This window comes from Lepisma saccharinum, chromosome 8 (genome assembly GCF_977018435.1).
Source record: "Lepisma saccharinum chromosome 8, izLepSacc3.1, whole genome shotgun sequence".
Taxonomy (NCBI): domain Eukaryota; kingdom Metazoa; phylum Arthropoda; class Insecta; order Zygentoma; family Lepismatidae; genus Lepisma; species Lepisma saccharinum.
This window is the reverse complement of record NC_139236.1, coordinates 91,962,685-91,987,008: the sequence shown is the minus strand read 5'-3', so window position 1 is coordinate 91,987,008 and position 24,324 is coordinate 91,962,685. Positions and strand designations below refer to the sequence as shown.

Sequence of the window (24,324 nt, the reverse complement as noted above, 5' to 3'; positions counted from 1 at the left end):
CCTTTATTACTCAAGATTAGTCTGTCCGATACCCGGTGGAGGCAAATGGCACAGTGGTTCGGATCCCACTTTCAACTGTAGGTCCAGTCCCGATTAGACTTCCTGTGCATAAAGTGGACTTCAAACAACAAATCAATCAATCAATCAAGATTAGTCAAAAGCAGGCACGTATCAAGAAATATATTTCGGGGGGGAGAGTCCGAACCAAGTCTCAGAAATAATAATAATATAAATGATGAAATTAAAGTATTCACATTAGATTAATGACATTAATTAAATATGTAAATTAATTAATAATGTATTATTATTATTACTTGAATAGGCAAAAAGACGGTGTAAGTACAGGGATATAACAACACATATTCTTTATCTAGCTTAGGTGTAGTTAATATCGCAAAAAAATGAAATGAGAAATGGATGTCAAATAGATCAAGGATCGAATATTTATTGAATATGAATATGGTCCTATTAAATACACACACATGGCATTTAGACGATTAAGAACGTGTTATTTATGGAATCATGTCAGCCAAGACACATTTTCACCTCACTCAAGGTCAAGGATTATATGAATTCAATTGAAATTGTACCAATATCTACAATTGAATGTGAATGCGGGTTCCGTGTCATGAATCTAACCTTTACTGAACAGAGGCAGATTAAATATTTGGTTGAATCATAGAATACATTGCCGTAATCCATTTCAGTGTTGGTGTTTTATTTTCATTTCGTATGAGCTCAAATTACCATTTTAATCCTTCGTTTTAAAAGTAATTCAAACACAAAAATGGTTATTGGGGTTCATTTTGAGTTTTTTCGACTTTATTACTACCTTCATTTGAATTTTTTTATTTTCTAAAAATTTCGGGGGGGGCTGTAGCTCCTTTAGCACCCCCTCTGCGTATGGCAATGCCCTCTGGATCTCCCTCCCCTAAATAGTCCTCGGCTCAAAAGTGACAGAAAAGCCAAGGTGAACTCCATTTTATAATCTCTAATTCTCCGAAATTATTCATTTTGGAATGAAAAAATAGAGATTAAAGTTGATTTCCAAAAAAAAAAAAAAAAAGAAGAAGAAGAAGAAGAAGAAGTATTGAAGGACAATAACAGGGAAGTTTTCCCGGCTCGGGTACCCTTTTCTACACCCTCGAATTTTCGCACATTTCAAACATTCTCGTTACAAAAATTAGTTCTTCATAATAAACGATGTTTCTAAATAGCGCGGAAAGTAATTTTTTAGATCTACGTGCTACGAAACTTACGTTTTTTATGAAATTAAAATTCCTTGCGTAACGTCAAAAAGGTTTTTCACAACTTTATGATGGCGAATGATGCATTCATGTCACAGGCGCAAGTCTGAAGATTTCGGATGATCGATTTATGTCACAGGCGCACGTCTGATTTTTTTCTTTTTCTTCTTATGATTGACTTGTGCAATAGGAACATTTGCGATTGCGATATGTTCTCTGTGCGATATAATGGTACATTGGACATTTCAGACATTCGATTTCATTTATGCGACTTCAGAAATTGGAAATAATAATATTTTTTTCGCAACTGCATGCCGTAAAGGGGAGGGTTGTTTTTTCTAAATGACTTGTGGGATGGGATAATTTGCGACTTCTAATTTTTATGATGGGAAGGGAGTGGAGGTTGGTATTCTGTGGAAAAGGCCAACAAGGAGTTTCAACGTAGGTGTTACTTCATTTTTGGACTTACAAATTGAAATTCGACCCACAATTCAATACCTGGCCTTGGTAAAAAGAGGTAAGTTACCTTCTTTGGTTTAATTTTAGCCTTCATTACAGGGAGATGGTCTGCTGCCCCACGAACCATTGGCGCTAGGCCCACGAACCATTGGCGCTAGCCTCACGAACCATTGGCGCTAGCCCCACGAACCATTGGCGCTAGCCCCACGAACCATTGGCGCTAGGCCCACGAACCATTGGCGCTAGCCTCACGAACCATTGGCGCTAGCCCCACGAACCATTGGCGCTAGCCCCACGAACCATTGGCGCTAGCCCCACGAACCATTGGCGCGTGGATAGGTTAGTTCAGTTAGGTTGAGATCGATAGTTAAAATTTGGTGTCGTGTTAGTATCACGATCTAGAAATTGGAAATAATTGCGAACCATTTCAAACTACAAAATTTCAACTTTAAACGGCTGTACAGTCGTAAATACTTCTTTCCGCGCTCCAATTTTTTTTTATTCACAAATAGGATCAAATAATGTTCATAATGAAAAAAAAAAAAATTCAAAATTCGAGGGTGTAGAATAGGGTACCCGACCCGTTTTCCCTTTGTAAAGTCGGCTGGGCGTCTCACTGGCCTGCTGGAAACTAAGATTAGGTTCCTGGGCGTGTTTTGTGAGGTCGGATTTTTGCGGCCTTCTCTCTTCATAAAGCGGCTCTGGGGTTCACCCATTCTCAAATAAACAGGTACCATTGAAGGACGACACCCCAAGGGGCGGGGTAGGCTAAAGGAGGCTGGAGCGTGATGCTTAAAAACCAAAGGATAGAGAATGAAAGTGAAAATAAAGATTGATTGATTGATTGATTTGTGGTTTTAAGTCCACTTTATGCACAGAAAGGCTAATCGGGAGTGGACCTACAGTTTAAAGTGGGATCCGAACCACTGTGCCATGTGCCTCCAGTGGGAATAAAGAGGCAAAACAGACTAAAAGAGAGGAAAAGGAAGAGGAAAACCAACCAAAACAGACTATAATAACAGAGGAAGGGGTCGATTGAGAGAAATGAAGATAAACATTTCTCACGGTGGAGTGAGAAAAGGAACAAAGAAAAGAAACAGTACAGAACGACAAAGAGATAAAGGAAGGAAGAGAAACAAAAAGATAGGCATACAGAAAAAACTATAGAATGAGAGAATGAGAAACAGAAGCAAAAGGTAGAAAGCGAAATAGAGAACGAGCAAGTGGAGAGAGAAAGAGAAGGGCAAGAAATGAAGGAAGCTCTATATCTGAAGAGACCTAATCGTGAAAAAGATACTATGGTTTTACACACACAGAGATAAAAGAGTTATAAATAAAAGTTAGTTTTCTGTATTACAAGTTCTAGACTCTCCCAAGTATCATTCCAGCTCAAATGAGGCGAAAAAAAAAAGTCGCCCTAGTTTCGAGTGTAAGTGAAATTTTAAAATTTTACTCGCTAAACTGCTGGAAAAGGAACACAATTCAATTGTATTCAAATATTATGCATTACTAAGGGGGGCTTCCCAGGTAGCTTAAAGGTAACACCTTGTAATCAGAGGGCCCCGGGTTTAATAGCCGGTGAAGACACGTCTCTTCCGAAGGAGTGGTTTGGATCCCACTTGTAACTAAATATTAAGATTTCTCCAGATTTCTGACTGTGATGCACCGTAATGTCATAAGTCCTATAGGCTCGAATGTCAGTTAATGAATGAATGCTTCCTTAGTTAATGTTACCAATGTCAAGTCACTGTTCAAATTAAAGGGGATTCCAGGTAAGTGTCTCCTGTCTCATTTTCCCCAGCCTCTACATCTTCCAACCAGTAACATAAATTTTCCCCCTCGTAATTTTTCTGTTATTTTTGTGTAATTTGTCATTTAATTTTTAGGTTCATTTAACGCCGACACGTCAGTCAAAATTGTCAATTTTTACATAATCTTACATTAATTTTTGTATTAAGTCCTATTTTATGCACAGATAGGCTAATTGGGATTGGACCTACAGTTTAAAGTGGGACCCTAACCCGGGAACCCTTGATTACAAGGTGATAACGTTACCACTATGCGATCAGGGAGATAATTAATTTCAAATGAAATTCATGATTTGGAAATAAATTTATTAAAATTTTGTTACTCCACACCAAACTCACACAGAGCATTGTCGTCCTATTAAATTTTGCGCTTTACGTTTTATAATAATAATAATATGATAATGAACGTTAATTTAAATGTTTATTTTGTTATTTATTTTGAGCCTCAATAAATTAAAATGTCAGTTCTTGGGTCTCAGCGCGGCGCAAATGATTTAGTATAAGTATAATTATTGTATTAGGTAAAAACAAAAGTCAAAATGCGAAAATGGGAATCTCTGAACCACCCTCTTCCATCCTACATTTTCTTCAATTCTCATAATGATGCATATAACCTAGATATGTAAAAAAAATCGGATAGAATCACAGAGTAAGTCAACGAAGTAACTGGCTTTCTTGTTTCGGATCAGACTTGTACGAACCGACGTAATTTGTGTAAACTAAGTGAAGGCGATTCACTTCCTCGACTTCCAAGACTGTCTGTCTTGTATTTTGAAAGTAGCCACCCACTGAAGGAATGAATGCACTTCCCTGAGTTTCCAAGGTCTTTGCGCGGACAAAACATAAACCAGATGTCAAAGCAAGATAAGTTTACAAATTGCGGTGTGAAACCATCCCCCTCCCCCTCCTCCGCTCCGAGCGGCACATGACCGGTGCCGCAGATGGGAGAATACACATTCAGAGGGTTGCTTGCCCAGAAGCGACAGCAGTGACATAAGCGGAAAATCCTCGAACTTGCAGAAGGCGTGGGAACTAAATACTTGTCTTTTTTTTAATAAAATTATGTAATTTCTGTTGAAGATATTGTGCAAACGCTTAGAATTATCTATATAAATTCACGACACTAAGATGCACAATATTGAACTTAAATGCTAAAATGGTTTTAAACTCTTCAAACGCCCCATTTAAAGCTGGTTTCAGATCCAATTAATGCTGAATTTCCAATTTTTTGTACGCTAAACTAGAATCCCAAATTGATTTTTGTATCATTACATCCCTCCGTGTATCCTTCTAGAAAAGCCTTGCAGAGTATCATCGAAATTGGAAGCATATGTTAGAAGATTTTGTCAATAGAAGGAGAAGCAGTTTTCAGCTGTTGAGAGAAACATCCAGCCGAGGCTTAAGTTAATATTTCAGCAGTAATAGGCATTGGAGCATCATTTTTTTTTTTTTTTTTTAAAAAAAGGAAATAAGCTGCACAGATCGACAGAACATCTAAGTTTTGAGTGACGATTTATTAGTGACCGGACCAAGTTCCTGTATGCAGTCCGAGAGTTTTGTGGGTTAAAAAAGGTCTCTTATGTCAACTGTTTTGGAAAAACACTCAAACCCTACCACAAAGGGGTAGCCATGAAGGCCGAACATTTTATGAATGTCGAGAAGAGAAAGCAAGAAGATGTTTCATATGTGGAAATTTTAGCGGAAAAAGCAAGCTGGACCATGACTCCAAAACCAGGGTCTGTGGCATATACCGTGCCATTCTTTGTTCTACCAAGTGAGCTACCGAGTCTCCCTTGGCTTCGCTTGATCTTTTGCTGTCGCTGTAGAGCAGTGGCACGTTATGCCTGGTGGAGCCTGCATTTTCCGCTAAAATTTTTGCATAGTGCATCTCTTGTGAATGTCCAACCGTAAGATGTTGCCTGTTTAATTAACAAGCACAGAAAAAGGAGATAGAATAAAACTAAGGGACATTCCCACCGGTTGACAAGATATTTTTCTTCTGTGGTTAACACGGGCTGCCGTTTCAAGATGACAATGAGATTGACCTACCAGGTTTCACGCCGAAGCTACAAGCTATACGTGTCGCTTGAGGATTCCACAAATCGAACACAGGCTTGTGCAGCCTGTCGTGCCGCTACGGTGTGAAAAGTTTCTGTTGATTGGGCCACTCATTGCAAACGACGTGTGTGTGCCTTCGGTCTGAATTCTTCCTAAATCTTGAAGATCCAAGTCACAAGGATGGAAAATTAGGATTTTTGTTAATTTTTCGTTTCGAAGGCAGGCGACAGCATCGTAAAGGATCATATCCAAACCTGGGAGAACACATTCGAATGGGCCGGACCCTGTGGCTGAGTGGTTAGCACATCGCGCTGCGAAGCCAAGGTTCTCGGGTTCGAATCCCGCTCGGGCATAGTTGTTTGTGAATGTCCATTCATCCATTTCATCACTCATCCCCATCTTCGCAAATTAGCCAAGAGGCACAAAACGCGAAGTAAAATAAAATAAATCAAATCAAAACATTTGAATGGATTGTCCATTGCATAACAGCTTCGTGAAACGGACACATACACATACTAAGATCGTTTCGGCAGAAACACAACGTTCGCACATTGCAACAGAGGAGTCGAGTGATAAAAAATGTCCCGATATCACGTCCTGAGAGAAAAAAAAAACAGCAGCTTAAACAGTGGCAAATTTAGGAGACAGTTGCTCTTCATTTTTGGCCCCGCACTATGGCTTTTTAATGCTAACCTTTGTCTACCAAGAGAAAATAAACTTTTCTTGCCCCCCCCCCCCGTTTTGTAACTGAATCGCCACCATCGACCTTAAAACTTGCGAGGTTCTATCTATAATGATGTTAAAAAAATGTTTAGCCCCCCCCCCCCCCCGAAAAGAATTTCTGGATACGTGCCTGCCTCTGGGTAACACACACATAACGCCTTGCAGGGAAGCGAGTACTTCAGAATCTAGGTGTGCCATTTTTATTGTCGGTGACTGTACATAATAAGAAAATATGTTAAAATATGTCCTGCACTTAAGTATGTAATACTTGAGTTGGTTTTTTAATCCACTTTATGCACAGTAAGGCTGGACCTACAGTTTAAAGTGGGATCCGAACCACTATGTGCCTGGACGGGTATCGAACCCGGGACCCCTTGATTACAAGGTAACGACGATACCACTGCGCCATCAGGGAGGCCTAAGTATGTAATATTAAACAATATGTTATGCTATTGTGAAAGTTTATGCTTTTGACTTTTCGAAAATAATACAATTATAATATATTAATTCAATTATTAGAATATGAATACGATTAAATGCGCATTAGCGCACACACACATACAAAACATGGTTAATAGTAAATATTAGGGGGAGGGCTAAAAATAGGCACTTATATGTCTCAGATCAAATACGAACATACAGGTTTAGAATATAATTGTTCTCACCAAACGGCAGCCTCCTTTCCTGGCTTCGTTTCAAACACTTTTAAAACTTTCGTCACTTTCGTTTCGGGAAGGATGGTCCATCCAATATCTATGAAGAAAGGTTCCGAGAGGCGATACTTTATCGTGTTTTCATCACCTATGTGTATCAAAGGAAAATATTTCAGTCAGCAAATCAGATTACAATATATCGGCCATATTTACAACTAATAAATTGTTATAACGAGAGATGAATGGAAAAGTTTGCATAAATTCATATTTTTATTAAACTTCTGGGAAATCGCACGCTCTAAATATATAAATTGGTTCATTTCATTACATTTTGCTACTTTGTGAAGTTTTATACATGTAATTGCATTTGAAAGTTAGTGTATTCTTTTAGTTTTACACGCACATAATTGCGAATATTGGAAGTAATATTGAAACCGTTATGTTCAACATTCTCATTTTTCTGCTTTAATTTATCCTCCAATGGAGAGGCTACTACACTTCCTACAGAAAGTGTTCTTTTTCTTGGCTAAGTATTTAGATGGAATTCCAAAGACGGAATTTCGATTCATGATCTAACTACCATTCTCATGACATCGGTATATTTTAGAACTGACGTAAACTTCCACATACAGAACAGAACTTGGTGGTTAGCTGTATTAGATATTATTTGAAATTGTCTCCAGAATAAATTGATCCACAATTTAACGTGTTATATTCTTGCAAATGGAATAAAATGATAAAACGGAAGTTGTTTTTGCCCTTTCACATACACATGACTCATATTCTACATGTGCAAGGGCAAAACTGATCTAAGGCGAAAATATTGTAGTTTCATTCCAACTTCGTTATTTTGAATACGTTACAATTTGAATTTGATTATAAAATTTTGGGTGCGCCAGCACTTAGGCTATTTTGCACCCGTTACATTATACGAGATCCAGCCCCTTACCGTTTCAAATAACAACTCTAACGTTGCATAAGTAAATTTTAAAAATTTACTGACTTCCGTTAAAAGCTGAGGCTGTAAACGGGCACTCAGCACACATAAGGACAAAAAAACAGGACAACACACAGAATTATACTGGGTAAGACTCTACTTTACGTCCTTTCCTAAGGAATACGTGTCATATATCGTTGGAAAGGTTATTGTATAAGGAATTCAACAACGTAAATCCCAAAGCGAGGAAAAATTACATGGAGGAGGAAATAGATAAAAACCGACGTTGTCCGGATATGCGTAATTGAACGTACAGAGGAAATTTTTCGATGATGAAGCACATATTTAGGGGTGAAATGAGTGCCAATGGAACCTAACAGGCCTAACCTAACCTCGTAGGCATACATCGTTCCCGTGAATGGTTCGTGGGGTTACCCGTGAATGGTTCATGGGGCTACCCGTGAATGGTTCATGGGGCTACCCGTGATTGGTTCGTGGGGTTACCCGTGAATGGTTAGTGGGGCTATCGTGAACAGAAAGTATAAAAAGAGAAAGGTACTTACCCGAAGAGATGCCGGCTGTCTGGAAGCACGGTTTTGAACGATGCACTAAATTATTACTGGGGATAAACGTATTTTACACTATCTACAAGTTTTTGGAACCTGTTCTTTTTCATGCACCATACACACGCACAACACACCGAGAACGCAAAGAAGCAATCACCACGCAGAACGCAAACGAGCAAAGCACACGCATTCACAACGCGGACACAAAGACGAGCCTGCAGTGTTGTTAACTCCCATCGGTTACCACCAAAAGGCAATAAGGACGTAAAGTAGAGTCTAGCCTTATAGGTGCCATAGGGCCAGTCGCCAGAGCCTCGTTTGTCTGCAAAATGCAGTCCAGGGTGTACTACGTGGAAGTGAGGTTGGCAGTTGGGTGTACTACGTGGAAAATCACCCCGAATATGTTGGTTGGTTGATTTGTTGTTTTAAGTCCACTTTATGCACAGTAAGGCTAATTGGGACTGGACCTACAGTTTAAAGTAGGATCCGAACCACTTGTGCCTCCACCGGGTATCGAACCCGGGGCCCCTTGATTACAAGGCGACGACGCTACCTCTGCGCCATCGGGGAGGCCCCCCGAATATGTTAGATGATGAAATAACAATATCATATTAACTTTAAAGAATGTAATCCCAATACCTCATATATTTGTTTTATATATTGGTATTACCTGGACTCTCTACACGAATTTCTTCAGCCGTTGATCCTCGAGAAGTTTTCTTTGACTTCGCTTGTCTCTTACTTTTGCCTGACATTGTCTTTAGAACGTTTGGATTTCTACGTTCATAGAAACAAAATTATACACTTAGTTTTAGCAATGTAAACTAATACAGATTCGAGCATCCCAACACAAATATAAAATGTGTTGACGTGCAGATTGCTAGAAGCAGGCCAAACCAAAGTACAATGGAAACCGCCACTTCCTATCTTTCTTGTTCTAATTTTCCTTCTAAGTCGTAAAATACTTATACACAACGCTTTTAGCTGATTGTCTTTTCACGAAGTTCAAAGACTCAAACAGCTGCTTCATTTTACTAAAAGTTAATTTTTTGCTACGAGTCACAAATGAGGGAATGAAAGAGGATCCACAAGGCGGAAAATATAGGCGAGGCAATAAAGGTTAGAAAGCTAGCATTAGTTGAGAGATATGACGTCACTATGTAGGTTTTTAAAAGTACTTCACGGGATGTGTCTCAACGGGAGTGGCTACAAGCCTAAAAATCATGATGGATTTGATTGTTTCATTTAAAATTTTTGGGTGCGTATGGCCATTTTGCACCCTTCAGCGTACACGGAGAAATAGCCTCTTATAGGGGTATAAAATGCCCCTTGGGAAAAGTTAAAAGTGTAAGGTTGTAAAAGAACATGCACAGGACAAAAACAACGCATTGAAAAGGTAAGAATACACTAATAACTTCATCATAGACAGTGGAAGAGATCAGCTTTTCTCAAAAAGTAAAAAAAAAAGGTTAAAACATTGTTGTGTTCTCCCAACAGGGATGATAAACAGCTGGGAAGATGAAAAGTCTGCCCGAGGAAAGCAAAAGCATTCAATAAGAATATGCCGAACACTTAAAATGACAATACAGACACGGCACATTGGAGGGTCCAGCCCTTGCAGCAAGTGACCATGTGTGAGACGGAATTGAAAGTATTATTAATATTCTTATTTGTTGGGATTATAGCTTTATACAGGGTGTTTCTAAAGGTCGTTTACAACGCTTGGGAGGAGATTCCTCTCACGAAAACAAGCAAAACGTGTGAGTTCCATTTTTACGACTGAGGCTTCGTTTCCGAGATAGGAGCCTCGCAAAAGGTGACAAAGTGAACGTCACACCTAACTGGGACGAATACTATCACAGATAGAGAGGCGGTTCCAAGGGAATCATAAAGGAATCGTATGTGCTCAGTCCGGAAGTCACTATGAAAAGTTCTCTGCACGCATGCGCAATGGAGTCCTCAAAGGAATTGGGGATTTCCAGCAAGAACAATGCATGGAAAGGGTATGTAACGCAGCAAGAGGGACCGTGACAATGAGAAATGCGTTAAAGACAACACATCCCGAACCAGTGAGAACACTCTTGGTATTGCTCCCCACCCCCTTTGTGTGGTGAAAGTGACATCTTCAGTTGGTGAAAGTGACATCTTCAGTTGGTGTACAGTGACACGCACTGTCTGTGCGTAAGACATTGTAGCATTTGTTGTTTGTTGTGTGTGGGGGGAGGGGATATTACGTAGTTGTCGCGTGTAAAAATACACGTTGTCGCAATCATCTGATAATGTGTTTTTCTTTGCCTCCTCCTGGTGGAGTAATGTGTCTCTCGTATGCCACATGACATGATCCGTTTATTCCTCGCGTGTAACTGAGGTATGCAACCGTGCTCAACTTTTCGGATTTTGTGTTCCGTGCTCATGTTTTGATGTTTGAGGTCGGGATGTGTTGTCTTTAAAGCATTTCTCATTGTCACGGTCCCTCTTGCTGCGTTACATACCCTTTCCATGCATTGTTCTTGCTGGAAATCCCCAATTCCTTTGAGGACTCTATTGCGCATGCGTGCAGTGAACTTTTCATAGTGACTTCCGGACTGAGCACATACGATTCCTTTATGATTCCCTTGGAACCGCCTCTCTATCTGTGATAGTATTCGTCCCAGTTAGGTGTGACGTTCACTTTGTCACCTTTTGCGAGGCTCCTATCTCGGAAACGAAGCCTCAGTCGTAAAAATGGAACTCACACTTTTTGCTTGTTTTCGTGAGAGGAATCACCTCCCAAGCGTTGTAAACGACCTTTAGAAACACCCTGTATATGTAGCCTAGCGCTAATACAGATTCATATATGTGGATTAATCAGGAGTATTGGACGGCATTTCTTAATGAAATATGACATTGGAGGCACGAAGGAACATTTTACTTCATAAACTTTGTTTACGTACGTCTATGTTCATATTTCGGATCAAATTTGATCCCATACTTTTAATTGGAATGTGCTAGTTTAGCATTCTGTGAAAGCGACTGCCGACATTGAAAAACACTCAACAACATTGCGCTATCAAATAAACACGTGAAGGCTGCTCAACGCTACCTCTCATCCCGCAAACATAGGCACTTACCTTCCACGATTCTCTGGACAAGGAAGAGTTTTCCCAAATTGGGAATTCCTAACTCAGTCTTCTCCACAGTCATGTCTTCCTCTGCTCCGAGCTTCATCGCCAATTGCTTAGCAGTCTTTCTCCCCGCTACATCATCACCAAAAATATTCCTCTCAAACTCATCCTTCGCTTCATCTCCGCCAGGGCGATTGCCCAGTTGCGCTTTCCTCCATTCCTCCAGCTGTCGCTGCAGCTCCTTCTTCAAAGCCAAGAAGTTTTTCTGGTCTAACTTTATTCTTTGGTTCATATTCACATTCTTGGGCTTCTTGACTTTCCTAACAACGTCCTGATCATCTTCAAGTATGATTACCAAAGGAGTGCGTTTTCCTTTATCCTGATCTTCCTTTCCTGCTTTTCCTTTACTTTCTGCCTTACTTTCTTTTCCCAAGATATCTATGCCTTCACCTTCTCCTTTTCTGTCACCTTTCCTTGCTGCTTTCTCATCTCTCTCTCTTCTTCTTCTTTCCTCCTCCTCTTCCCTCTCTCTTTTCTTTCCTTCACCCTTCTTACCACCCTTGCCCCATCCCTCATCATCACTTCCGCGTCCCTTTCTTCTCCTGTTTTCTTCCATCTTAGAACGGTCGCCTTTCCCCCATTTCTTATCGTCGTCTTTCATCTTGAGTTGTTTGTTCAGTGCATCGGGTGATTCCCCTTGTACCATCTTCTTCTTTGCAGCATCCTTTTCATCTGCTAATTCTTTCTCCAGCTTTTCAGCTTCTTCTTTCTGTTTTTCTGATTCTCCTTTTTCGTGGCCTTTCTCTTTTTGCTCTTCGCTTGGATGTTCTTCTCCTTTCGTCATTTGAAATTTTTCACCTGCGATCATCTTCTTCTGTGCCTTCTCTTCGTACGCTTGCAGCAATGCTTTCCAAGCGCTTTCCTCGTATCTCTTGGCCCATTCTGGTCCGAAATTCTCTTCAACAACCTTCTTCGTCTTGGCAATTTCATGAGTCCAAATGGTCTTCTGTATTTCGTCAGCGAACTTGTGCATTGCTACAGGCTCCTGAAGAGAGATACTTTTCATTTAGTTCTAAAAAAACGCTACAGATCAACAACACTATAAGATATTCAGGTTTGACGTCCATGCAATTGTTTTTATTCTTACGTTTCGGAGACTTGTTCAGTTCTCGTCTTCACGAAGATGGATCTTCACTTACATAGTAATGTGTATTTTTGTGGGTGGGGCGCATAAATGTCTAGGCAAATTCTCCAACGCTATTTTTCATCCATTTTCTTTTACCCCTTCCTTTATCTCTAGGTAAGGATGTCTAGCATATGGGAAGATAGTCACTAGCGCCATCAAACGGTTGGATGCAAACTTTACGTCACAAACTATGAACAAGTAATAAGCCCTGGCCTGATTATGTCTGCGTTTGCTTCGCTGCCCACCTGCAACTCATAAATAATAATTTACTAAATTGTTATCACTTTATATTGTATAGTTTATTATTGATATTATATTTTTGTATTACTATGTATTTTAGTTCAATCTTTTCTCCGAAAAGAGCATTAGGTCTCATTTGACATGCGATGCTAATTGGGCATTATCCATTGTCTAGTGCTTTAAACTATATTCATTCTAACACTAACTACGTTTCGACATAGAACCTCTCTCTCGTCTTCAGCTGAACAAATTTATTATTACCGATGGTGGAAATCCAACCTACGTCGGACCTCTGATTTTACTACAAATCCGATGTGCTAACCAACTACTCAATGGTGTCGTTATTTATTTATTATTTAATTACGGATATTTGCTTCGCAGATACGCAACTCGGTTTTAATAAATAGTTCGTGTCTTTTTGTGTTTGCATTGTAAAAATGTTGAAACAAGAATTGCCATTTTGGTAATTTTGAACATCAGAGAGCGTCCCACAATCAGCAGAAGTGGGGTATAGTTGGTGGACTACAATGTGATCCTCCCAGCTAGATCCGAAGGATCCGCTGACCAACGACAGGTGCGGTCCTCCATTCATATTGGGGGTTAGGCGTAGACCTGACAACTCTGCACTGTAAAAAGACATGTCAAGAAACAGCAATATGAAGCCATGGATGTTCCCAAGGTAAAATATTCCGGAGGTAAAATAGTCCCCCGTTCGGATCTCCGAGTGGGGACTACTTTGGGAGGTCCCTGGACTAAGGATAAGATCTACATTAGGAATAAGGATATTAAATTAGGCACCTGGAATGTTCTGAGCCTTTACCGGCCTGGGGCATTTCAGTGTACAGTTAATGAGATAGGGAAGTATAAATTAGATGTAGTAGCTGTCCAGGAAGTTAGGTGGCCAGGAGAAGGGAATTGTAAAACTAAAAATTATACTTTTTTCTATGGTGGTACTGAAAATCATAATTTTGGAACAGGCTTTTTCATAAATAATAGAATTATCTCGGCTCTTAAAACAGTAGAATTTATTAATGATAGGATATCATATGCAGTTTTACAGGGTAGGTGGTGTAAAATTATTTTAATAAACATACATGCACCAACGGAAGATAAAGATGATAATACTACTAAAGATGATTTTTATGCAGAGTTAGAACAGATCTTTGATAAATTTTCCCAATATGATACGAAAATTCTGTTAGGTGACTGTAATGCACAGATTGGCAAAGAAGAGACATTTAAACCCACAATTGGTAAAAAAAAAGTCTTTATGAATTAAGTAATGATAATGGTATAAGATTGATTACTTTTGCAACCTCAAAGAATTTAATTGTGAAAAATACCACTTTTAAACATAAAGATATTCATAAATATATATCTGGTATTCTCCTTGATAAGAGCATACTGGTATAATTGACGTTCGTATACACATAGAGGTGCTGACTGTGCCAGTGACCATTATTTAGTAATTGCTAAATTAAGAGAAAGACTCGCAGTGATAAATCATAAACAACAAAATATAAACGTTATAAAATTTTATACAGGAAAATTTTGCTGATGAAAGAATTAACAAAGATTAACAAATTAAACTGTCAAATAGATTTGATGTTTTGCAGGATTTAAATGATGATGAAATTATAAATGAAACAGACGTAAATAAGAATTGGGAGCACATACGTAATGCAATAGAATCAGGAGCTAAAGAAAGTATAGGATACCATAAACCAAGATGAGCCATGGTTCGATAATGACTGTCACAATCTAATAGAAATAAGAAATGAGGCTAGACTTAGGTTGTTACATAACTCTGATGATACAAATCTAGCAATTATAATAGAATAAAGCAAGAAGTTAACAGCACGTTTAGAAGTAAAAAAAGAGATTACTTGAAAAGCAAAATTAACGAAATTGAAACAAACAGCAAAAATAAAAATATCAGAGATTTATATAAAGGTGGAAATGAGTTTAGAAAGGGGTGGCAACCTAAAGTAAACCTAATAAAAGATAAAGACGGTGATTTTCTAGCTGACCCAAGCGATATTCTAAATAGATGACCTTTTAATGACCTTTTAAATGTTCATGTAGGAGATAAATCAGAAGTAAATGAAGTACACACAGCAGAACCTTTAGTTCCAGAACCTAACTTCAATGAAGTTAAAGATGCTATTAAAAGGCTAAAGAATAACAAAGCACCTGGCATTGATTTAATACCAGGTGAGTTAATTAAATATGGTGGGAATTCGTTAATATGTCAAATTCATAAATTAATTTGTTTAATATGGAATAAAGAAGAAATCCCTCAACAGTGGAAAGAATCCATAATTGTTCCTGTGTTTAAAAAAGGTGATAAAATGAACTGCAATAATTACCGTGGAATTTCTCTACTCTCAACAACATATAAAATATTATCTAACATTCTTCTAACAAGACTAACTCCATATGCTAATGAAATTATAGGTGATTGATTATTCATGTGGATTTAAACGTAACAGATCAACTACAGATCAAATTTTTCACATCAGACAGACACTTGAAAAAAAGTGGGAATATAATCAAAATGTCCATCAGCTATTCATTGATTTCAAAAAAGCATATGATTCGGTCAAAAGAGATAAATTATATAATATATTAGTAGAGTTTGGAATACCTAAGAAGCTTGTTACTATGATAAAACTATGCACCAGTGAAACAGAAAGTAAAATTCGTGTGGGTATTAATGTGTCTGACAAGTTTGCAATTCATGATGGGTTTAAACAAGGAGATGCATTATCTCCATTGCTCTTTAATTTTGCCTTAGAATATGCTGTTAGGAAGGTAAAAGAAACTAAAGAAGGACTAAAATTAAATGGTATGACTCAGTTGTTAGCATATGCAGATGATATAGACTTATTAGGGGATGATTTAAATACAATTAAGAATAATGCTAAAATATTTTTCAAAACTGCTAAAGAGATAGGTTTGGAAGTTAACAAAGAGAAAACTAAATATATGCTTACAGGCCGAAACCAAGTGTTAGGTAATAATCAAAATCTAATTATTGATAACAACTCGAGACGAAGATGGAGGGACAACGTTGAGATGGACCTAAAGGAAATTGGTAGAGATGGAAAAGAGTATATAGATCTTGCTCAAGAGGGACAGATGGAAGGCCTGTGTTGCTGCAGCCATGAACTTTCGGGTTTAAGAAGGCTAGGGAGTTAGTTTAGTTAGTTAGTTAGATACGTAATAAGTACCCCGCAGTATTTCCAATTTATCTGAAGCGAGTAACTGTAAAGGGCTATATTGCTTACCAAGAAGGAAGTGCCTAACTTCAGGAAATACTCATTTGTGTACTCGTTTTCGTGTAAAATCAAGGGGTCCCGGGTACGATACCCGGTGGATGCACATAGTGGTTCGGTTCCCACTTTAAACTGTAGGTTCAGTCCCGATTAGCCTTACTGTGCATAAAGTGGACTTAAAACACCAACTCAGCGAAGTAATTTATGCGTGACACTGTGTGAAAGATTTTTTTTAACATACAAAACATTACTGCGTCTAAAAGAATCACAGCTATAACAACAAGAACTCACACGTTTGTGCCTACCCTCCTAGCGACACCATATGTCGCCACTGGTCATCACTAGAAAACAATACATATACCCAACCTCTCTATATTTGTAATAACCTTGCACATATCTTCAGAGGTTGATTTCATTGACGTGCTTTATTTTAGTTGGTTTTTCAGCCACTATTGGCTAATTGCAAAGATGAGGATGAATGTCGATTATATGCTCCGGCCACGCTACCTCCCGATTCCCATTGACAGAGCAGAAAGGTTATTTTGAAGCTGTTTTCCTGCTGGCCGCTTCAGGGAGTAGGGATTCTAAGCTTACCGCTTGTTGCCCAAACAAGGCAGGAAAGAACACCAGCGTTAGAATTCTAGATCGCTTACCCATTTTGCAATGCCAGTATCTTCGGCCATTCCATCTAGCCATCTCCTACGTAGAATTTCCAAGCGAGAGGTGTTTTCGCAACAATACTGATCCTGCAATAGAAACTTGTATAATGTTTCCGAAAAGGACAAAAAAGTAATGGCGGAAATAAAATTAAATAATATTGAAATTGGTAACATTAATCTGATAAATAATAAAATATAGTTTGATATGGCTGGTTTAAGCCAGTTGTTCCTATTTAAAACATTTGGGTTAGGATTACTGGCGTACGCAGGAAGGATACAGCCACTCCAAAAATGTTTTAGAAAATCAAAATTTTAAAATGAAAATCCGTTAAGAGCCCTGTTTATTTGGTTTATTTTTACTTTGTTACTTCTCTTATCTTCCATTTTTGGTTAATTAGCGTTGTTGATGACATAGTCAAGGAGATGGATAATGGTAAAATTTCGTTCCTGGTACTCCTTGATTACACCAAGGCATTTGACTCCATAAACCACAACCTCTTGGCAGAGAAATTGAAATCTATTGGCATAAAAAATTAAGAATTGTTATGGTTTTGGTCTTATCTAACGAACAGGCAACAATGTGTAAAATTAGTACATGAGAATGATATGAACCTCACGGCTCATATCCATGTGCCGTTAATTATTCTTGGTTATTTTATATTAGTTGGTTCTTATTATTTGATTATTAATATTTCATATTTCATAATTTTTGATAAATTTAAAGATTATTACTAGACTTATATAATCCACTAATATTTCCTTTATTGTAACAATAAGTGTAAACGCGGCCTAATGTAATAATCTATATGTTAATTTTCTGACCGAATCTTTCATATTGGATATGAAAATCTGTGTTCTTTCACGGCAGAAAATGTTTATGATTTAGATTGACATAGATTTCGTTTAGCAACAATGGGAAGATCGAATCTGTTCTTTTAAGTTTAATGTATTCAATAAGGTTCAAGTTGCAACGAGGAATGATTCTAGTTTAGTCTTTATTAACAGAGATGAATCGATCCCCTTATACAATTTTATTTGGTTTTGCTGCAACGTGGAAATTAGTTAAGCTTTGATATTGAGATTGTGAATATAGACATTGATGAGTATTTAGTTTTTGGAAATGTCGCAAGTCGCGGTGTGCAAATTACGTAATGCTTAACAAGTGAGCATCGATTGGAAAAGTATATAAGTAAATACGGAGCTTAGTTTGCACGCATTCCATCAGCGTCGGCTCTACGATATAAACATCTAATGACACTTGGGAATAAATATACCTGTATTTCGCCAAGCACAATTTATACTTCGAAATTTATAATGTTATGGGACGACAGGTTAGGATAGGCCGAAATCCTTTGAGGTTAATGACGCCTGCCTATTGGACATGTATTTGTCACTGTTGACCCATATATTCTCATTCTTACGGATAAATGATAGAATTTCAGATCTCCGAACTTTATTTTGGCCTTATTCAAAATTTATTCAACGTAGACTTATTTGGGCAAGGAAGCAAAACTAGACATGCAATGCAATATGTCTCGTTTTTCAATGGAAATGTCATCATTGGCGTGTATCTTGATGCAAGCTCTGCCTATTAACGTTTCTCGATCCCAAGTACTCAGTGGAGCCCGTAGATTCTACTCTGCTTAAAATCCTGCCCGTATTAACATCGACACTCGTGACACATTTTGGTCGCAATACTGTAGGAAGGGGCATGTACGAAAGTTTTTGTCTGCTACTGAATGGTAGGCCGTAAGCTTCGTCTACGGTTGCAAAAACGACAGGGTTCTCTTCCCTGGTACGGCTTCCTCCTAGCGACGCACATACACAAGTGACTATTCCCTACACATATACATATTTGGATTTTCCCCGTGGAGACATGCAGCAAATTAGAATTCTGGATTCATCGAATCGAATATCAACGAACAGGGGATTCTGTATTTCTTTTAAATCTAAGGATATTCATGGACTGTAAATTGTAACTTGAGTGTAATGTAAGCTTTCGTATGTATTGGAAATAAACCATCTCCTGGATAAAAATGAATGAAAAGAAAGGTCAAAGTAACCTCCCAGAAGATGCAGTTGCCAATCTTAAAATTTGAGAAGAGTCGTTCATTTATTTCATGATTCACCAACAACACCCTTAAGTTCTCAATGCTTTATTCACCAAGCCCGTACCTGAGAGGGGTCAGAGTATCCCATTTAGCCGCCTGAGTTTTAGCCGAGGTGAAATTAGAACATAAGGTATTTGGAAGATTGAGGCAGGCTAGGATTACCATAACTTGCAGCTCTCTGTGTGTGTGTTACTGAAAGGTTATCTATAGTGGAGAGTGAAATAACACACAGTTATAGTTATATGAACATACATATATATATGTTACGCAGATGAATTGCGTCTTACATTAAGCTAAGGTCAACCCTCATGCGTGAATAAGCGCGCGTAACGGCCGTAGTAAGTCTCGCAGGTAGGTAAGACGAGCAGAGCCGCGCTCGCTGTGAAAGAGGTTGAGTTGACAGTAGCGTCGAGACGTTCGTCGCGTCCAGTTTAGCAGCTGCCGTGCGAGCGATCAGTGGTTGTACGTTTTTCTTCGCCTGTGCCTCATTTGTCTACAGTATATTTGGACATACAACTTTACGTCCGACTGGAAGTCACGTCGTCCTTGGCAAGTAATGGCACGTCGTCGTACATTGTCAGTAGCGTACATTACAAGAATAAATCGTGCATGTCTAAATGGATTGATATCAAACAAGGAGTACCACAAGGAAGTATTCTAGGACCTATCCTATTTTCCATATACATCAAAGATTTTAATGATGCACTAAAACACTGCAAATACCACCAGTATGCGGATGACACACAAATATATATACAAACACCATTAAGAAACAGTGCAATGGCCCGAGAAGCATTGCAACAGGACCTCAATGCAATATCCAAATGGTCTGAATGTAATGCACTCAAATTGAATTAATCTAAGTCTTACATTTTAACTCTAGGCACAACGAGTAACCTAAAAAAGTTAGAACAATTAAAACTCCCCCTCCCTACACTGAATAATTCCAAAATACAGAAAGTAGAAACAGCACGCAACCTCGGCATAATATTAGACGAGAATCTACATTCGGGTTCTCATGTCGCACACATAATTAAAAACTCGATAGCCAAACTGAAATCACTTTTTCCATCAAACATATGCTAAACAAAGAAACGAAAACTCACCTAGTCAACACACTTGTAATGCCAAAAATTGATTATGCTTCCCTAGTATTTATAAACATCAACAGTACCCTAAATTACAAGCTACAAAAACTTCAAGACATTTGCATAAGATTTATACTGAATGTCAAAAGAAGAGAACATATTTCCTCGTACTTACAGGAACTTATTTGGTTAAACGTTAAGAATAGGAGAACATTTTTGGCATTGTCGTTATTGTACAGGATCCTGAACAATGGAATAATAAACAATAAAAGAATGGAATGACCTCCCCCCACCACTGACCTCAGGGGAGCTCCACCCTGCAACACACAAAATAAATCTAAAGAAGCATCTGCTGTCCAAACAATAGTGTCTGGATTTGTCTTTTCTGTAATGAATCGGAATGAGGTGTTGGTTTTAGTTTTAGCTGTAATAATTGTATTCTAATTGTGGTTTTAGATTTAACTCTGTACCTTCGGTACATTAATTGTTTACATTATAAGTATGAATGTTTCATTTTTATTTTTATTCTTTCTACTGCAACAATGATTTTTCAAGAAGTGTAAAGTGTTAATTGTAATATATATATATATATATATATATATATATATATATATATATATATATATATATATATATATATATATATATATATATATATATATATATATATATATATTTAAGGGCTTGTTGTAAGAACGGCCCGCGAGGCCGAAACACGCCTTCTCAATAAAGACGATATTATTATTATTATTATTATTATTATTAATTGCGAAGGTGAGAATGAGTGATAATGGAATTGATAAAGGAACGCTCACAAAAACATCCCTGTCCGGGACCCTGAAAGATTTCTAAGTACAGAAATCGTTAATTTGGCAACATGGCTCTTGAGAACCAGCAGAGAGTAGCCAACTTTACTGCAGGTCCCTCTACTAGGCGAGAAACCCTGTGGTGAAAGATTTACATTCTTGTTTATAACATGAAGTCGCAAACTATATTCGCCCAACATGTTAATAGATAACAAAACGGAAAATTCAAGTATGAGGAATAATTTAAATAATACTTGCGATTCGGCATGTTAAAATTGGAATCAGAGAAACTGTTGTGAGGTTGGATACACTGCTCTCCCTCGTGGTGCACCTGGAGGAAATCGCTGTCACGTTTGAACACAAAAGGGCATAATTACGAATAGTTTATAGAAATTGGTTATTTTGGTGTTTTAAGTCCACTTTATGCACTGTAAGGCTAATCGGGACTGGACCTACAGTTTAAAGTGGAATCCGAAACACTATGTGCCTCCACCGGGTATCGAACCCGGGACCCCTTGATTACAAGGCGACGACGATACCACTGCGCCATCGGGGAGGCCCGAATAGTTTATGCAAATAAAATATAACAACACCTTGCAAAGTATTGTGTAATGAGCGAAAAGTAATAATTCTCGCAATTTGCATTGAATACGTGTTCGTCGCGCAAGAAAAAGTCCTCAACACGTTTCAAGGAATTTGTTACAAACGATGTTGAAGAGTACTGGTAAAGTACTCGAGTCACATATATTTCTTTCCTAGGAATTAAGGGTCGCAGGTTCAAATCCGAAACACTATAATTCTTTTCCTGCTCTTTCAGATACATTGAGTATGGAGTTTAGTAATTAAGTTGAATAATTTTGTTTCAGAATGTTCGCAAAAAGTAATTCGGTGTGGAATTCGACGAATGTTTCCAGCAGCTCAATGTATTTGCTTATTTCTTTCTGGCAGTAAGATATACAATTCATAGGTGAGAATTACTTCAAAGCTCTAACTTTCCACTCAATGCTACATGTGAAAAGTTTGCAATTATTTTGAAACTAATTTACACAATATTTCCCTGATTATTACCGTTCACTCTAAGTAATTCTTTTTATTATTCTTTGAAAAGCAATAGGAACATTCATCAATTTGGATCGGACAATACCTAAATTGTTGTCGTATTCCAACAGAGAGTATTTGGTCATTCAATGAATGTGCTGACTAGGGCTTGGAAGCTGATGAATTCTGAGCCTTCAGAACAATCCATAACCTGATATCAGTTCGTTTCCCTGCAGCTAGAACCACAAAACGTTATTATTTTGCGTTTGACGTCACTTTTCTTGCTTTCAGGTCATTTTCAGTATTTTTTGCTCTTTTGTTAAAGTTTCTTAATTTTAAAGCTTATTTTTCTCCTTCCTTGTTGTTTAGTGAATTTTAAATGCATTTGCTAGCATAACTTATAACTAACTAACTAACTAACTCTCTAGCCTTCTTAAACCCGAAGGTTCATGGCTGCAGCAACACAGGCCTTCCATCTGTCCCTATCTTGAGCAAGATCTATATACTCTCTTCCATCCCTACCGATTTGCCTTAGGTCCATCTCGACGTTGTCCCTCCATCTTCGTCTTGGCCTTCCTACTGGTCTCTTACCATCAGGTTTCCCAACAAGAATCCTGTAAACTCCTCTTTCCTCTCCCATTCGTGCCACATGGCCTGCCCACCTAAGTCTTCTTGATTTAATTATTCTAATAATGTCTGGACATGAATACAAATTATGTAGTTCTAAATTATGTAACCTTCTCCACTCAGCTGTCTCCTCATCCCTTTTAGGTCCAAATATTTTCCTAAGGATCTTATTTTCAAATACTCTCAATTTATGTTCCTCTTTCAATGTAAGGGACCAAGTTTCACACCCATATAATACTACAGGCAATATTACTGTTTTGTATATTTTATAGATAATAGATTATAATAATAACTTATAGATTTAAATTTCCTGACATAGTGGTTTTAGCAAGTTCGCCATTAAACGAATATATGGTAATGAAAAATCACGACTATTATTTTCAAGTGAAATATTTGGAAATGTATTAAATAATTAATTGTGATAAATTTATTTTTCCTGCAGCAAACTTAAAATGCTTTGTGTGGAGTCTACTTTGAGATTCCCTTGCTAGCCTCTGATATCGCTTTATTGTGTACTTTAAAATAAAATTAGTCACAATATTAAAAACATGTATGCATAATCTTATGTTCGCCAAACACAAATGCATTTTCATAAGCTGGCCGTCTACTGTATCTTGGAAGATCCATTCTCAAACGAGGTGAATGATTTCTACAAAAAGGTACAGCTATGTAAACTTGAAGTTAAAATAATGAAAACTAAATTAGCACTTAACTGCTTTTATTTCTTTGCTTCAGTAGTTAGTAGTTTAAACCTCCAAACAGTGGGTTTTATCGAATTATTCAATGACCCTGTTTTAATATATTAAAAAAAATAAGCTTTCATTTTGAGCGCGACAAGCATTTCAGGCCATTTTTTTAAAAACATTTAAGACTAATCTACAGGTCATCAACATCTGAGCCCAGCGATGACTAATTTATGCTTCCTATCTGCTCTCTGCTTCAATTTAGATAGCTGTCTGGAATTTAAGGTTTCCAACTCTTGGAAGAAATCAACGTTATTTCCATGAACCTGAAGAAATATTTCGTGAAACGCTTCTCTCCTTCTGAAAAAGTATCTGCTATGGTTGGGGATCTATCTTACGACCCCTGTCACACTTGCCAAGCACACTACCACTACACCACAGGTGCCACTAGTACTAAACATATAGTTTGAAAAATTACAGTCCACTATTTAGGTCCTTTAGTTTAACAACATCTCATATCCGTATTTCTCAAATGACGCAAAATGAAAAGAAAAAACAAAATTGTGAAGGGTTTTTGGATTTGAACCCGCGATCCTTAATTTCTAGGAGAAAAAGATATCTGTGACGCGATGTAACATCGTTTGCATCAAATGCCTTGAAACGTGTTGATGATTGCGCAAGCTACCACTTTTCTATGCGACGAACACAGACAGAGATTTCCTCCACGTGGAGCACAAGCGAGAGCAGTGTATCCAACCTCACAACAGTTTCTCTGATTCCAATTTTAACATGCCGAATCGCAAGTATTCTCTTAAATTATTCCTAATACTTGAATTTTTCGTTTTCTTCTCTATTAACATGTTGGGCGAATATAGTTTCTGACTTCATGTTATAAACAAGAATGTAAATCTTTCACCACAGGAATTCTCGCCTAGTAGAGGGACCTGCAGTAAAGTTGGCTACTCTCTGCTGGTTCTCAAGAGCCATGTTGCCAAATTAACGATTTATGGACTAGAAATCTTTCAGGGTGGTCAGGTAACATTTGGAGAAGTG

At 37.9% G+C, this 24,324-nt stretch overlaps 1 protein-coding gene across 2 annotated transcripts in view; it reads right to left on the bottom strand.

Moving 5' to 3' along the window:
• Positions 1 to 24,324, bottom strand: part of LOC145991650 (uncharacterized) — a 40,819-nt gene that overhangs the window by 11,482 nt on the left and 5,013 nt on the right. For both annotated transcript variants that reach the window (XM_083127710.1, XM_083127711.1), the window contains exons 3-5: positions 16,913 to 17,005; positions 11,562 to 12,600; positions 6,961 to 7,096 (exon numbers count right to left, since the gene is read on the bottom strand). In XM_083127710.1, coding sequence (XP_082983836.1) covers positions 6,961 to 7,096; positions 11,562 to 12,600; positions 16,913 to 17,005 — 1,268 coding nt within the window. The remainder of the gene's footprint in view (positions 1 to 6,960; positions 7,097 to 11,561; positions 12,601 to 16,912; positions 17,006 to 24,324) is intronic.